Source organism: Cherax quadricarinatus, unplaced genomic scaffold, assembly GCF_038502225.1.
Source record: "Cherax quadricarinatus isolate ZL_2023a unplaced genomic scaffold, ASM3850222v1 Contig85, whole genome shotgun sequence".
NCBI lineage: Eukaryota > Metazoa > Arthropoda > Malacostraca > Decapoda > Parastacidae > Cherax > Cherax quadricarinatus.
The window spans coordinates 208,964-224,095 of record NW_027195111.1 but is presented as its reverse complement, the minus strand read 5'-3'; the positions used below and the strand labels follow the sequence as shown (position 1 = coordinate 224,095).

General features: G+C 47.7%; 1 protein-coding gene across 1 annotated transcript in view; it reads left to right on the top strand.

Moving 5' to 3' along the window:
* Positions 1 to 4,018, top strand: part of TTLL12 (Tubulin tyrosine ligase-like 12) — a 37,777-nt gene extending 33,759 nt beyond the window's left edge. Inside the window, exons 13-14 of the mRNA XM_070080029.1 lie at positions 2,590 to 2,698; positions 3,676 to 4,018. Of these exons, the coding sequence (XP_069936130.1) occupies positions 2,590 to 2,698; positions 3,676 to 3,827 (261 nt within the window). The 3' untranslated portion in view covers positions 3,828 to 4,018. The remainder of the gene's footprint in view (positions 1 to 2,589; positions 2,699 to 3,675) is intronic.
* The last annotated feature ends 11,114 nt before the right edge of the window (positions 4,019 to 15,132 follow it).

Genomic DNA, 15,132 nt, shown 5'->3' with positions numbered 1-15,132 from the left:
TTTTCTTTTTCGGGCCACCCTGCCTTGGTGGGAATCGGCCAGTGTGATAAAAAAAAAAATATGTTTTTCTCCTTTTTCTAAATAGCTCTTGTTCTTCTTTATTTCTTCTATTGTCCATGGGGAAGTGGAAAAGAATCTTTCCTCCGTAAGCCATGTGTGTCGTATGAGGCGACTAAAATGCCGGGAGCAATGGGCTAGTAACCCCTTCTCCTGTAGACATTTACTAAAAAAGAGAAGAAGAAAAACTTTACAAAACTGGGATGCTTGAATGTGTGTGGATGTAGTGCGGATGACAAGAAACAGATGATTGCTGATGTTATGAATGAAAAGAAGTTGGATGTCCTGGCCCTAAGCGAAACAAAGCTGAAGGGGGTAGGGGAGTTTCGGTGGGGGGAAATAAATGGGATTAAATCTGGAGTATCTGAGAGAGTTAGAGCAAAGGAAGGGGTAGCAGTAATATTGAAGGATCAGTTATGGAAGGAGTAAAGAGAATATGAATGTGTAAATTCAAGAATTATGTGGATTAAAGTAAAGGTTGGATGCGAAAAGTGGGTCATAATAAGCATGTATGCACCTGGAGAAGAGAGGAATGTAGAGGAGTGGGAGAGATTTTGGGAGATGTAAAGTGAATGTATAGGAGCCTTTGAACCAAGTGAGAGAGTAATTGTGGTAGGGGACCTGAATGCTAAAGTAGGAGAAACTTTTAGAGAGGGTGTGGCAGGTAAGTTTGGGGTGCCATGTGTAAATGATAATGGGAGCCCTTTGATTGACCTTTGTATAGAAAGGGGTTTAGTTATAGGTAATACATATTTTAAGAAAAAGAGGATAAATAAGTATACAAGATATGATGTAGGGCAAAATGACAGTAGTTTGTTGGATTATGTATTGGTAGATAAAAGACTGTTGAGTAGACTTCAGGATGTACATGTTTATAGAGGGGCCACAGATATATCAGATCACTTTCTAGTTGTAGCTACACTGAGAGTAAAAGGTAGATGGGATACAAGGAGAATAGAAGCATCAGGGAAGAGAGAGGTGAAGGTTTATAAACTAAAAGAGGAGGCAGTTAGGGTAAGATATAAACAGCTATTGGAGGATAGATGGGCTAATGAGAGCATAGGCAATGGGGTCGAAGAGGTATGGGGTAGGTTTAAGTAGGAGTAGCAAGATATCCCTGTTATCTAGCATGTTTATGAGACAGAAAAAGAAACCAGTAATCCTACCATCATGCAAAACAGTTACAGGTTTCTGTTTCACAGTCATCTGGCAGGACGGTAGTACTTCCCTGGGTGGCTGCTGTCTACCAACCTACTACCTAATATCTGTACAAACTAATTTATACCTACACCAAGTGCAGTGCAATATTAGAGATACTGTACTGTGTACACAATAATACATACGCTGTACTGTGTTGTATATATGAACACCTTGTGTATGATACCTTGTATACGATACCTCGTATACGATACCTTGTATACGATACCTTGTATACGATACCTCGTATACGATACCTTGTATACGATACCTCGTATACGATACCTTGTATACGATACCTTGTATACGATACCTTGTATACGATACCTCGTATACGATACCTTGTATACGATACCTCGTATACGATACCTTGTATACGATACCTCGTATACGATACCTTGTATACGATACCTCGTATACGATACCTTGTATACAATACCTTGTATACGATACCTCGTATACGATACCTTGTATACGATACCTTGTATACGATACCTTGTATACGATACCTTGTATACGATACCTTGTATACGATACCTCGTATACGATACCTTGTATACGATACCTTGTATACGATACCTTGTATACGATACCTCGTATACGATACCTCGTATACGATACCTTGTATACGATACCTTGTATACGATACCTTGTATACGATACCTTGTATACGATACCTTGTATACGATACCTTGTATACGATACCTTGTATATGATACCTCGTATACGATACCTTGTATACGATACCTTGTATACGATACCTTGTATACGATACCTCGTATACGATACCTTGTATACGATACCTTGTATACGATACCTTGTATACGATACCTTGTATACGATACCTTGTATACGATACCTCGTATACGATACCTCGTATACGATACCTTGTATACGATACCTTGTATACGATACCTTGTATACGATACCTTGTATACGATACCTTGTATACGATACCTTGTATATGATACCTCGTATACGATACCTTGTATACGATACCTCGTATACGATACCTTGTATACGATACCTCGTATACGATACCTTGTATACGATACCTTGTATACGATACCTTGTATACGATACCTTGTATACGATACCTTGTATACGATACCTTGTATACGATACCTTGTATACGATACCTCGTATACGATACCTTGTATACAATACCTTGTATACAATACTTTAGATGTGATACCTTGTTTACAATACCTTGTATACGACACCTTGTATACAGTACCTTGTATATGATACCTTGTATATGACACCTTGTATATGACACCTTTTATACAATACCTTGTAGTGTGACCCCTTAATGATGGTATGTTTTGTTGGCAGGTATTCAAGGCAGCAACAATGTATGACCATCCTAGAGGCATCCCTCATAACCCACAGTGTAAAGGATTTTACGGCTTTGATGTTATGCTGGAGTGGACAAACAAAGAGGGTGAGCTTAATGATCTCTCGTACTGTTGCATGAATGATAGTGTAATACTTTTGTTGTTGCATTTGTAAGATCTGCATTGTAACATGCAAAAAATTATTATGCTTTGTAAAATACATAGTTGTTAGGGAGTTGGTAAGTACAGTAGTTTGTATTTGTTTGAACACATCGGTCATTTCCCAGCAAAGCTGGGTAACCCAAAAAAGAAGAAACACTTTCATCATCATTCACTCTATCATTGTCTTGTCTCCACAGTGATAGAGCGAATGATAATGAGTGTTTTTTTTTTTTTTAGGTCACCCTGCCTTGGTGGGATATGGCTGGTGCATTGAAAGGTAATAGTTAACTGCATAAGAAATCCAGCTTAACTGAAGATTATTAAATCAGTTTGAAGTATTAATGTATACTTTTAAAATTGTACTATTGTGCATTTAGGTACCTCTCCTTTTGTGCATTTCAAAATTCTGCTTAATAATCTGCATCTAGTTCTTAAGTAGTCTTTAAGCATTATTATTAGTCTTCCTGAAATGTACCGCATGTTAGTGGTTTTCTTTGGTGCTTAACAATATTATATAACATGTAAACTACACTACCTGTATACTGCAGAAAAGAAATAAAGTACACCTACCATCCGACTTACGACCTGCTCGACTTACGACCATGTTTTTTATGCCAAATTTTTGGGAAATAAACAAGTATTTGTGTTGTACACAGTGTTTATCCTAAACCTTACAGTATAAAATACAGTACTAACAACATAAAAAGTAAAGTAAAACATGAAATACCAAAATAAAACAATAAAATAAAGTCATTACAAAAATGTTTTGTTGATATTCAGTAGTAAAGTTCGACTTACGACCATTTCGACTTACGACCAGTTTCTCGGAACCGAACTCGGTTGTAAGTCGGATGGTAGGTGTATTTGTATTTAGTACAGTAATAGTGTCCTCATTTTTTTTTATTTTTTTTTTTTTTGTCAGGAAAAGAAGTGATGTGCCCACAACTTCTGGAGATCAACTTTAATTCTGACTGTAAACGAGCCTGCGAATATTACCCAGAGTTCTTCAACGATATTTTCTCGGTGATGTTTTTGGACGAAACCGAGGGACATAACGTTGTTGTTCTCTCGTGAGTGTAGTGGTAGTCCTTCAGTCACCAGGGTAGCATTATACGGACACTCCTAACTTAATGACCTACCTGTTGAACGACCACACAGACTTACAAGCAACTCTCCGACCAGTCAGTTGAAGTGAGAGATATTGAAGAATTATTGGAATATGTCAAGGGAGAGCTAACTAATGAAGATTTAATAGAGTTGGAAGCACAGCAGCAGCACTTGGAAGAGGAAAGAATGGAAGAAGTACAGAACGGAACTCTGTTGTTAAGTGAGGAGTGCCTATACAGTATTTTATTATAATTTTAATGGAAATTTCTTTTACGAGCACCATCAGCATTTTGTTTACACGGTGTATCGCTTGTGTGAACTAATTTTTTTTTGGGTGAGTCTGAATTATAGAAAATTATTGAAAATTTGCAATTGGAGACAAAATAATAATTGATAATGACAGAAACTTCTAATTGAAATACTGTATATGATTTTTCCTTCAGAAATTTGTAATTGAAATAGATCATTTTCTCTTATTCAGAAATTTCTGAATAGGTTAAAACACGAGATTATTCTCAGTCCTTAATTTTGAAAAACATGCTCTCTTGTTTGAGACTAATTCTGCACAGTAGAAAGTTCAATAATTAAAATATGGAATTTTTTTTTGGAAGTTCAGATATTTTAGTTTCCAAGAATACTCTAAATTTGAAATTTTATTCTCTGAATTTAGAAGAAATTTATATATGTTAATTTGAAATGAAGTTAAATATTGTATTTCAATTTTTTTTAAAATTTTACTCTAATAAGCATTCAATGTATTTATTGGGAGATAATATAATAATTTGTAAGGTATTAGGTTGCATTACCTGTGTAATGTAGCCTTGGACCTAGGTACAGAAATAGGTATCCTGGTATCAGATGACAAGTACACTGTGACCTCCACCCGCAGCTCTATATTTCTGAGTCATCTGTATACAATATTGTATTATATAAAATGTAATAAATTATTTCTCTATTATAGAGTCCAGTGCACTGTTTAGTGTGTATTAGTATGTATGTGTGAAATTTACGATGAGATGAAGTAATTCACATGTAGGGTCCCATGTGGGTTGAGAGAGTAGTATCTCTTGTAGTGGATTGAGGATCGAGCCTTTGCTACTCGTGTTGAATGATTCGTGTTGGTAGGGGGTAGCGCCAACATGGGGCCAGGGGGGCTGAAGTCCCCCCAAAATTCCACAGTCCCCTTTCCCCCAAATAAAAATAATACTGCCTCAATACAAGACGTCTAGCTGCCTTTTCCAACCAGACTGCCAACCCTTAGTCCCTTCTATATGAAACTCTTGGAGGTGCCGTTGCATGTGAGTTTTGTTTACAATGTTAGTGCAGTCCACATTCAGATATATACATACATTGCTGCTTTGTTCCTCAGGTTTTTATACAGTATATCAAATAAAATGATGATTTTACCAGTTATGAAAGTTTTGCAATTGCCCAGCATGCAATTTTTTTTTAGTTACAATATTAATGTAATTCAGATTCAGATATATACATTGCTACTTGTTTTCTCAGGTTTTTATAAAACATATAAATTAAACGTGTTCTTTTAGAGGTTAATTGCAAGAAATTTGTTATATGCTTAATTAAAAACATTACAATATATATATAATGGTTTGTTTTTATGTGTAAATCCTTAAGATCTATTATCAGATACCACTATATAGAAAGTTTGTGTATAGGTACTTCTCACTTAACGACCTACCTGTTCAACGACCACTTGGACTTGCCACCAGCTTTCCGACCAGTATGCAAGCGTGTGTAATGTATATTACAGGTGATTTCCTCTATTTTGTTTATTACAGTAAACAGTACACTACTATATAAACACTTAAATATATACTAAAAATGTTACCAATGGTGCATAAGTGACATTAAAAGGATATATAAAGATGGTTGACACAAACCCACTATGAGTATAGTATGCTTCTCGCTTATTGGCCAGTTCGTTTAACGACCTAGTCGTAGGAACGGAACTCAGTCATTAAGCGAGGAGTGCTTGTGTAGTTCTATGTTAATTTATGTACAGGTGTAAAGTCGGATTTTTAACCCCTTGATTGGGGGGGGGCCTTGATGCTGGTGATCCATGGAAATGGAGTATCTCTCCCTATCTTTGTATCAGTTCCCTAGGCCCTGTGTGACTTACAGGTTTAGTGCTTACCCCTGAATAATATGTCAGTTACAACGTTATCCTCTGTTAGGTTATGAAGATGGTTAGTAAATTTTTTTTTTCCTGTCACTAGGAAAGGTCTCAGGGAGGTTCTTTGATACCAATGAGGGGTTTTTGATCCAAGGAGTTAAACCTGACCTCCTCCTCCTCTTGAAATTAAACCCAATTGCCTCTCGTTCCCCCAGGCATTGTATGACCCCTACAAGTTTAGTGCTTCCAACTATCAATATTATAATAATAATCTTATTTTTTCAACAAGCTGGCAATATCCGACTGAGGCGGGCGACCCAAATGGAAAAACAAAAGTTTCTCCTTTTAAATTTAGTAATACAGTGGACCCCCGCATAACGATCACCTCCGAATGCGACCAATTATGTAAGTGTATTTATGTAAGTGCGTTTGTACGTGTATGTTTGGGGGTCTGAAATGGACTAATCTAATTCACAATATTTCTTATGGGAACAAATTCGGTCAGTACTGGCACCTGAACATACTTCTGGAGTGAAAAAATATCGTTAACTGGGGGTCCACTGTATATACAGGAGAAGGGGTTACTAGCCCCTTGCTCCCTATAATAATAATATCTAGGGGAAAAGCAGTTATGATTGCAGTACTTTCAATCACCAGGGTTGCAACTTATGTCTGCCTTACTCATGAATGAAGAATATAATATTCAACCAGGATAGCTAAACTGACACTGAATAACTATGAACTTACCCTTCAGTGTACACAGCAGATTAGTCAACAAGAAAACTCAAACCCACACTACAGCAATACAGTAACTACTGGTGCTACAGCTACCCAGCAAAATAATGCACTTCACAAACACTCAGTAAAATACTGAGGTTGGCAGCCATCTTACAAAATAATGCTGTTGCCAGATAGTTAATAGAATAGTTTGTTATGCACCCCATACCCATCCTGTGGGTATTAGTTGAAAGATAGATACAAAATGGGTCTGGGGACTGTACCCCAACATTACAGAGGTGTCCTCCTTGATGTTGGTGAGGGGCTCTTGATTTAGGGAATTGGATCTGTGCTCCAGTTCCCCGAATTAAGCCTGAATGCCTTCCACTTCCCCCCCCCCAAGGCGCTGTATAATCCTCCGGGTTTAGCCCTTCCCCCTTGATTATAATAATAATACAGAGGTGTCCAGGGACTGTAACTCAACATTACAGTACCACATAATGGGTCCAGGAACTGTACCTCAACATTATAGACACACATAATGGGTCCAGGGACTGGGCCACATAATTTCGATAGCTCAACAGTTACAAGGAAGCCAGCCAAAGCTGGGAAGTGATGTGGTGCACTTGTGGAGAAAACTTTGGCAGAACTAAAAATAAAAGTGCTATACAATACTGACAGATTTACCTGGAGTTCATTATCTTTGTAACTTGTTCAAATAACAAAACTTTGGGGCCCAGTCCCTGGACCCATTGTGCACCTCTGTAATCCTTTGACTACAGGTTGATAAATAAGTCACGTGCAACAGTTAGGTATCTTTACTCTGATGTGTTTCGCCTACACAGTAGACTTCTTCAATCGAGTCGAGTTAGCAGAGGAGGTAGAAATGTGATGAGGATGTCGTTAGTACATCACCCTTGGAGATGTAGTTCTGAGGTGGTCATTTCCTCAGCCTGGAGAAGAGTTTGGCTCCATAGTCTGGATTGTATGTTGGAGTCTCGCCCAGGGTGAAACCTACCCTCCAACACCAGTGTTGGAGCATTGCCCAGGGTGGAACTTACCATCCAACACTACAAGTCTTGGAGACAGTGTTGGAGCCTTGCATAGGGTGGAACCTACCCTCCAACACCAGTGTCAGAAACTGTTGGAGCTTTGCCCAGGGTGGAACCTACCCTCCAACACCACCAGTGTTGTAGCCTCACCTAGGGTGGAACCTACCCTCCAACACCAGATAGTGTTGGAGCCTCGGCCAGGGTGGAACCTACCCTCCAACACCACCATTGTTGGAGACAGTGTTGGAGCCTTGCCCAGGGTGGAACATACCCCCCAACACCACCAGATAGTGTTGGCGACAATGTTGGAGCCTCGCCCAGGGTGGAACCTACCCTCCAATGCCAGACAGTGTTGGAGCCTTGCCCAGGGTGGAACCTACCGTCTAACACCACCAGTGTTGGAGCCTAGCCCAGGGTGGAACCTACCCTCCACCAGTGTTGGAGAGAGTGTTGGAGCCTTGCCCAGGGTATAACCTACCCTCCAACACCACCAGACAGTATTGGAGCCTCGCCCAGGGTGGAACTTACCCACCAACACCACCAGACAGTGTTGGAGACATTGTTGGAGCCTCTACCAGGGTGGAACCTACCCTCCAACACCAGATAGAGTAGGATACAGTGTTGGAGCCTCGCCCAGGGTGGAATCTACCCTCCAACGCCAGTGTTGGAGCCTTGCCCAGGGTGGAACCTACCCTCCAGCACCAGACAATGTTGGAGACTGTTGGAGCCTTGCCCAGGGTGGAACCTACCCTCCAACACCAGACAGTGTTGGAGACAGTGTTGGAGCCTCGCCCAGGCCTACCCTCCAACACCAGTGTTGGAGCCTCGCCCAGGGTGGAACCTACCCTCCAGCACCACCAGACAATGTTGGAGACAGTGTTGGAACCTCGCCCAGGGTGGAACCTACCCTCCAACACCAGTGATGGAGGCAAGTGTTGGAGCCTCGCCCAGGGTGGAACCTACCCTCCAACACCACCAGAGAGTGTTGGAGACAGTGTTGGAGCCTCGTCCAGGGTGGAACCTACCCTCCAACACCAGACAGTATTGGAGACAGTGTTGGAGCCTCGCCCAGGGTGGAACCTACCCTCCAACACCACCAGTGTTGGAGACAGTGTCGGAGGCTCGCATAGGGTGGAACCTACCCTCCAACACCACCAGACAGTGTTGGAGCCTCGCCCAGGGTGGAACCTACCCTCCAACACCACCAGACAGTGTTGGAGCCTCGCCCAGGGTGGAACCTACCCTCCAACACCAGTGATGGAGGCAAGTGTTGGAGCCTCGCCCAGGGTGGAACCTACCCTCCAACACCACCAGAGAGTGTTGGAGACAGTGTTGGAGCCTCGTCCAGGGTGGAACCTACCCTCCAACACCAGACAGTATTGGAGACAGTGTTGGAGCCTCGCCCAGGGTGGAACCTACCCTCCAACACCACCAGTGTTGGAGACAGTGTCGGAGGCTCGCATAGGGTGGAACCTACCCTTCAACACCACCAGACAGTGTTGGAGCCTCGCCCAGGGTGGAACCTACCCTCCAACACCACCAGACAGTGTTGGAGCCTCGCCCAGGGTGGAACCTACCCTCCAACACCACCAGTGTGGGAGCCTCGCCCAGGGTGGAACCTACCCTCCAACACCACCAGTGTTGGAGCCTCGCCCAGGGTGGAGCCTACCTTCCAACACCACCAGTGTTGGAGCCTCGCCCAGGATGGAACCTACCCTCCAACACCACCAGACAGTGTTGCAGCCTCGCCCAGGGTGGAACCTACCCTCCAACACCACCAAACAGTGTTGGAGCCCCGCCCAGGGTGGAATCTACCCTCCAACACCACCAGACAGTGTTGGAGACTATTGGAACCTCGCCCAGGGTGGAACCTACCCTCCAACACCACCAGTGTTGGAGCCTCGCCCAGGGTGGAACCTACCCACCAACACTGCCAGACAGTGTTGGAGCCTCGCCCAGGGTGGAACCTACCCTCCAACACCACCAGACAGTGTTGGAGACTGTGTTGGAGCCTCGCCCAGGGTGGAACCTACCCTCCAACACCACCAGACAGTGTTGGAGCCTCGCCCAGGGTTGAACCTACCCTCCAACACCACCAGAGAGTGGACATTAAAACGATATAAAATACCGACAGATTGCTAGGTAAAAAATACCGACAGATTGCTAGCAATCTGTCGGTATTTTATACCATTTTAATGTTCAATCTGTCAGACACTGCAACTCAAGGGTATCTTGGTGCAGACCTGGGTGGCCCGGTGGCCTGGTGGCTAAAGCTCCCGCTTCACACACGGAGGGCCCGGGTTCAATTCCCGGCGGGTGGAAACATTTCGACACGTTTCCTTACACCTGTTGTCCTGTTCACCTAGCAGCAAATAGGTACCTGGGTGTTAGTCGGCTGGTGTGGGTCGCATCCTGGGGGACAAGATTAAGGACCCCAATGGAAATAAGTTAGACAGTCCTCGATGACGCACTGACTTTCTTGGGTTATCCTGGGTGGCTAACCCTCCGGGGTTAAAAATCCGAACGAAATCTTATCTTATCTTAATCAACTTCGACAACCTCTACTAGTGAGAACGGCTGGATTTGAGAGGGACCTGACCTCCCAGCATCTGCGTTCTACTAGTGACCTGTCTCACCTCCTGGCGCTATATAAGGCTCCATCCTGTCACTTCAACCCCATATTGTTTCAAACTTTGGAACAATGCTCTTCTCCAGACTGAGGGACTGACCACCTCAAAACTTTAAGGGTGATGGACTGATTACATCGTCTTCAAGTATCTTCTGCTTCTATCAACTTTTCTGTACTCGACTGAAGAAGCCTACTGTGTAGGCGAAACGTTTCGAAATAAAGATGCCTAACTGTTGCATATGTGTCTTACCTAGCACCACCAGAGAGTGTTGGAGACAGTGTTGGAGCCTCGCCCAGGGTGGAACCTACCCTCCAACACCACCAGACAGTGTTGGAGCCTCGCCCAGGGTGGAACCTACCCTCCAACACCACCAGACAGTGTTGGAGCCTCGCCCAGGGTGGAACCTACCCTCCAACACCACCAGACAGTGTTGGAGACTCGCCCAGGGTGGAACCTGCCCTCCAATACCACCAGACAGTGTTGGAGCCTCGCCCAGGGTGGAACGCATCCTCCAACACCACCAGACAGTGTTGGAGACAGTGTTGGAGCCTCTCCCAGGATGGAACCTACCCTCCAACACCACCAGACAGTGTTGGAGCCTCGCCCAGGGTGGAACCTACCCTCCAACACCACCGGACAGTGTTGGAGCCTCGCCCAGGGTGGAACCTACCCTCCAACACCACCAGACAGTGTTGGAGACAGTGTTGGAACCTCGCCCAGGGTGGAACCTACCCTCCAACACCACCAGACAGTGTTGGAGCCTCGCCCAGGGTGGAACCTACCCTCCAACACCACCAGACAGTGTTGGAGCCTCGCCCAGGGTGGAACCTACCCTCCAACACCACCAGACAGTGTTGGAGACTCGCCCAGGGTGGAACCTACCCTCCAACACCACCAGACAGTGTTGGAGCCTCGCCCAGGGTGGAACGTATCCTCCAACACCACCAGACAGTGTTGGAGACAGTGTTGGAGCCTCTCCCAGGGTGGAACCTACCCTCCAACACCACCAGACAGTGTTGGAGCCTCGCCCAGGGTGGAACCTACCCTCCAACACCACCAGACAGTGTTGGAGCCTCGCGCAGGGTGGAACCTACCCTCCAACACCACCAGACAGTGTTGGAGACAGTGTTGGAACCTCGCCCAGGGTGGAACCTACCCTCCACCACCAGACAGTGTTGAGACAGTGTTGGAGCCTCGCCCAGGGTGGAACCTACCCTCCAACACCACCAGACAGTGTTGGAGACAGTGTTGGAGCCTCGCCCAGGGTGGAACCTACCCTCCAACACCACCAGACAGTGTTGGAGCCTCGCCCAGGGTGGAAGGTACCCTCCAACACCACCAGACAGTGTTGGAGACAGCGTTGGAACCTCGCCCAGGGTGGAACCTACCCTCCAACACCACCAGACAGTGTTGGAGACAGTGTTCGAGCCTCGCCCAGGGTGGAACCTACCCTCCAACACCACCAGACAGTGTTGGAGCCTCGCCCAGGGTGGAACCTACCCTCCAACACCAGACAGTGTTGGAGACTCGCCCAGGGTGGAACCTACCCTCCAACACCACCAGACAGTGTTGGAGACTCGCCCAGGGTGGAACCTACCCTCCAACACCACCAGACAGTGTTGGAGCCTCGCCCAGGGTGGAACGTATCCTCCAACACCACCAGACAGTGTTGGAGACAGTGTTGGAGCCTCTCCCAGGGTGGAACCTACCCTCCAACACCACCAGACAGTGTTGGAGCCTCGCCCAGGGTGGAACCTACCCTCCAACACCACCAGACAGTGTTGGAGCCTCGCGCAGGGTGGAACCTACCCTCCAACAAAACCAGACAGTGTTGGAGACAGTGTTGGAACCTCGCCCAGGGTGGAACCTACCCTCCACCACCAGAAAGAGTTGAGACAGAGTTGGAGCCTCGCCCAGGGTGGAACCTACCCTCCAACACCACCAGACAGTGTTGGAGCCTCGCCCAGGGTGGAACCTACCCTCCAACACCACCAGACAGTAGCCCTCCAACACCACCAGACAGTGTTGGAGACAGTGTTGGAACCTCGCCCAGGGTGGAACCTACCCTCCAACACCACCAGACAGTGTTGGAGACAGTGTTCGAGCCTCGCCCAGGGTGGAACCTACCCTCCAACACCACCAGACAGTGTTGGAGCCTCGCCCAGGGTGGAACCTACCCTCCAACACCACCAGACAGTGTTGGAGACTCGCCCAGGGTGGAACCTACCCTCCAACACCACCAGACAGTGTTGGAGCCTCGCCCAGGGTGGAACGTATCCTCCAACACCACCAGACAGTGTTGGAGACAGTGTTGGAGCCTCTCCCAGGGTGGAACCTACCCTCCAACACCACCAGACAGTGTTGGAGCCTCGCCCAGGGTGGAACCTACCCTCCAACACCACCAGACAGTGTTGGAGCCTCGCGCAGGGTGGAACCTACCCTCCAACAAAACCAGACAGTGTTGGAGACAGTGTTGGAACCTCGCCCAGGGTGGAACCTACCCTCCACCACCAGGCAGTGTTGGAGACAGTGTTGGAGCCTCGCCCAGGGTGGAACCTACCCTCCAACACCAGACAGTGTTGGAGACAGTGTTGGAGCCTCGCCCAGGGTGGAACCTACCCTCCAACACCACCAGACAGTGTTGGAGACAGTGTTGGAGCCTCGCCCAGGGTGGAACCTACCCTCCAACACCACCAGACAGTGTTGGGGACAGTGTTGGAGCCTCGCCCAGGGTGGAACCTACCCTCCAACACCACCACACAGTGTTGGAGACAGTGTTGGAGCCTCGCCCAGGGTGGAACCTACCCTCCAACACCACCAGACAGTGTTGGAGACAGTGTTGGAACCTCGCCCAGGGTGGAACCTACCCTCCAACACCACCAGACAGTGTTGGAGACAGTGCTGGAGCCTCGCCCAGGGTGGAACCTACCCTCCAACACCACCCGACAGTGTTGGAGCCTCGCCCAGGGTGGAACCTACCCTCCAACACCACCAGACAGTGTTGGAGACAGTGTTGGAGCCTCGCCCAGGGTGGAACCTACCCTCCAACACCACCAGACAGTGTTGGAGCCTCTCCCAGGGTAGAACCTACCCTCCAACACCACCAGACAGTGTTGGAGACAGTGTTGGAGCCTCGCCCATGGTGGAACCTACTCTCCAACACCAGACAGTGTTGGAGCCTCGCCCAGGGTGGAACCTACCCTCCAACACCACCCGACAGTGTTGGAGCCTCTCCCAGGGTGGAACCTACCCTCCAACACCACCAGACAGTGTTGGAGACAGTGTTGGAGCCTCGCCCAGGGTGGAACCTACCCTCCAACACCACCAGACAGTGTTGGAGACAGTGTTGGAGCCTCGCCCAGGGTGGAACCTACCCTCCAACACCACCAGACAGTGTTGGAGACAGTGTTGGAGCCTCGCCCAGGGTGGAACCTACCCTCCAACACCACCAGACAGTGTTGGAGCCTCGCCCAGGGTGGAACCTACCCTCCAACACCACCAGACAGTGTTGGAGACAGTGTTGGAGCCTCGCCCAGGGTGGAACCTACCCTCCAACACCACCAGACAGTGTTGGAGCCTCGCCCAGGGTGGAACCTACCCTCCAACACCACCAGACAGTGTTGGAGCCTCGCCCAGGGTGGAACCTACCCTCCAACACCACCAGACAGTGTTGGAGCCTCGCCCAGGGTGGAACCTACCCTCCAACACCACCAGACAGTGTTGGAGACAGTGTTGGAGCCTCGCCCAGGGTGGAACCTACCCTCCAACACCACCAGACAGAGTCGCCCAGGGTGGAGACAGTGTTGGAGCCTCGCCCAGGGTGGAACCTACCCTCCAACACCACCAGACAGTGTTGGAGCCTCGCCCAGGGTGGAACCTACCCTCCAACACCACCAGACAGTGTTGGAGCCTCGCCCAGGGTGGAACCTACCCTCCAACACCACCAGACAGTGTTGGAGACAGTGTTGGAGCCTCGCCCAGGGTGGAACCTACCCTCCAACACCACCAGACAGTGTTGGAGACAGTGTTGGAGCCTCGCCCAGGGTGGAACCTACCCTCCAACACCACCAGACAGTGTTGGAGACAGTGTTGGAGCCTCGCCCAGGGTGGAACCTACCCTCCAACACCACCAGACAGTGTTGGAGACAGTGTTGGAGCCTCGCCCAGGGTGGAACCTACCCTCCAACACCACCAGACAGTGTTGGAGACAGTGTTGGAGCCTCGCCCAGGGTGGAACCTACCCTCCAACACCACCAGACAGTGTTGGAGACAGTGTTGGAGCCTCGCCCAGGGTGGAACCTACCCTCCAACACCACCAGACAGTGTTGGAGACAGTGTTGGAGCCTCGCCCAGGGTGGAACCTACCCTCCAACACCACCAGACAGTGTTGGAGACAGTGTTGGAGCCTCGCCCAGGGTGGAACCTACCCTCCAACACCACCAGACAGTGTTGGAGACAGTGTTGGAGCCTCGCCCAGGGTGGAACCTACCCTCCAACACCACCAGTGTTGGAGACAGTGTTGGAGCCTCGCCCAGGGTGGAACCTACCCTCCAACACCACCAGACAGTGTTGGAGACAGTGTTGGAGCCTCGCCCAGGGTGGAACCTACCCTCCAACACCACCAGACAGTGTTGGAGACAGTGTTGGAGCCTCGCCCAGGGTGGAACCTACCCTCCAACACCACCAGACAGTGTTGGAGCCTCGCCCAGGGTGGAACCTACCCTCCAACACCACCAGAG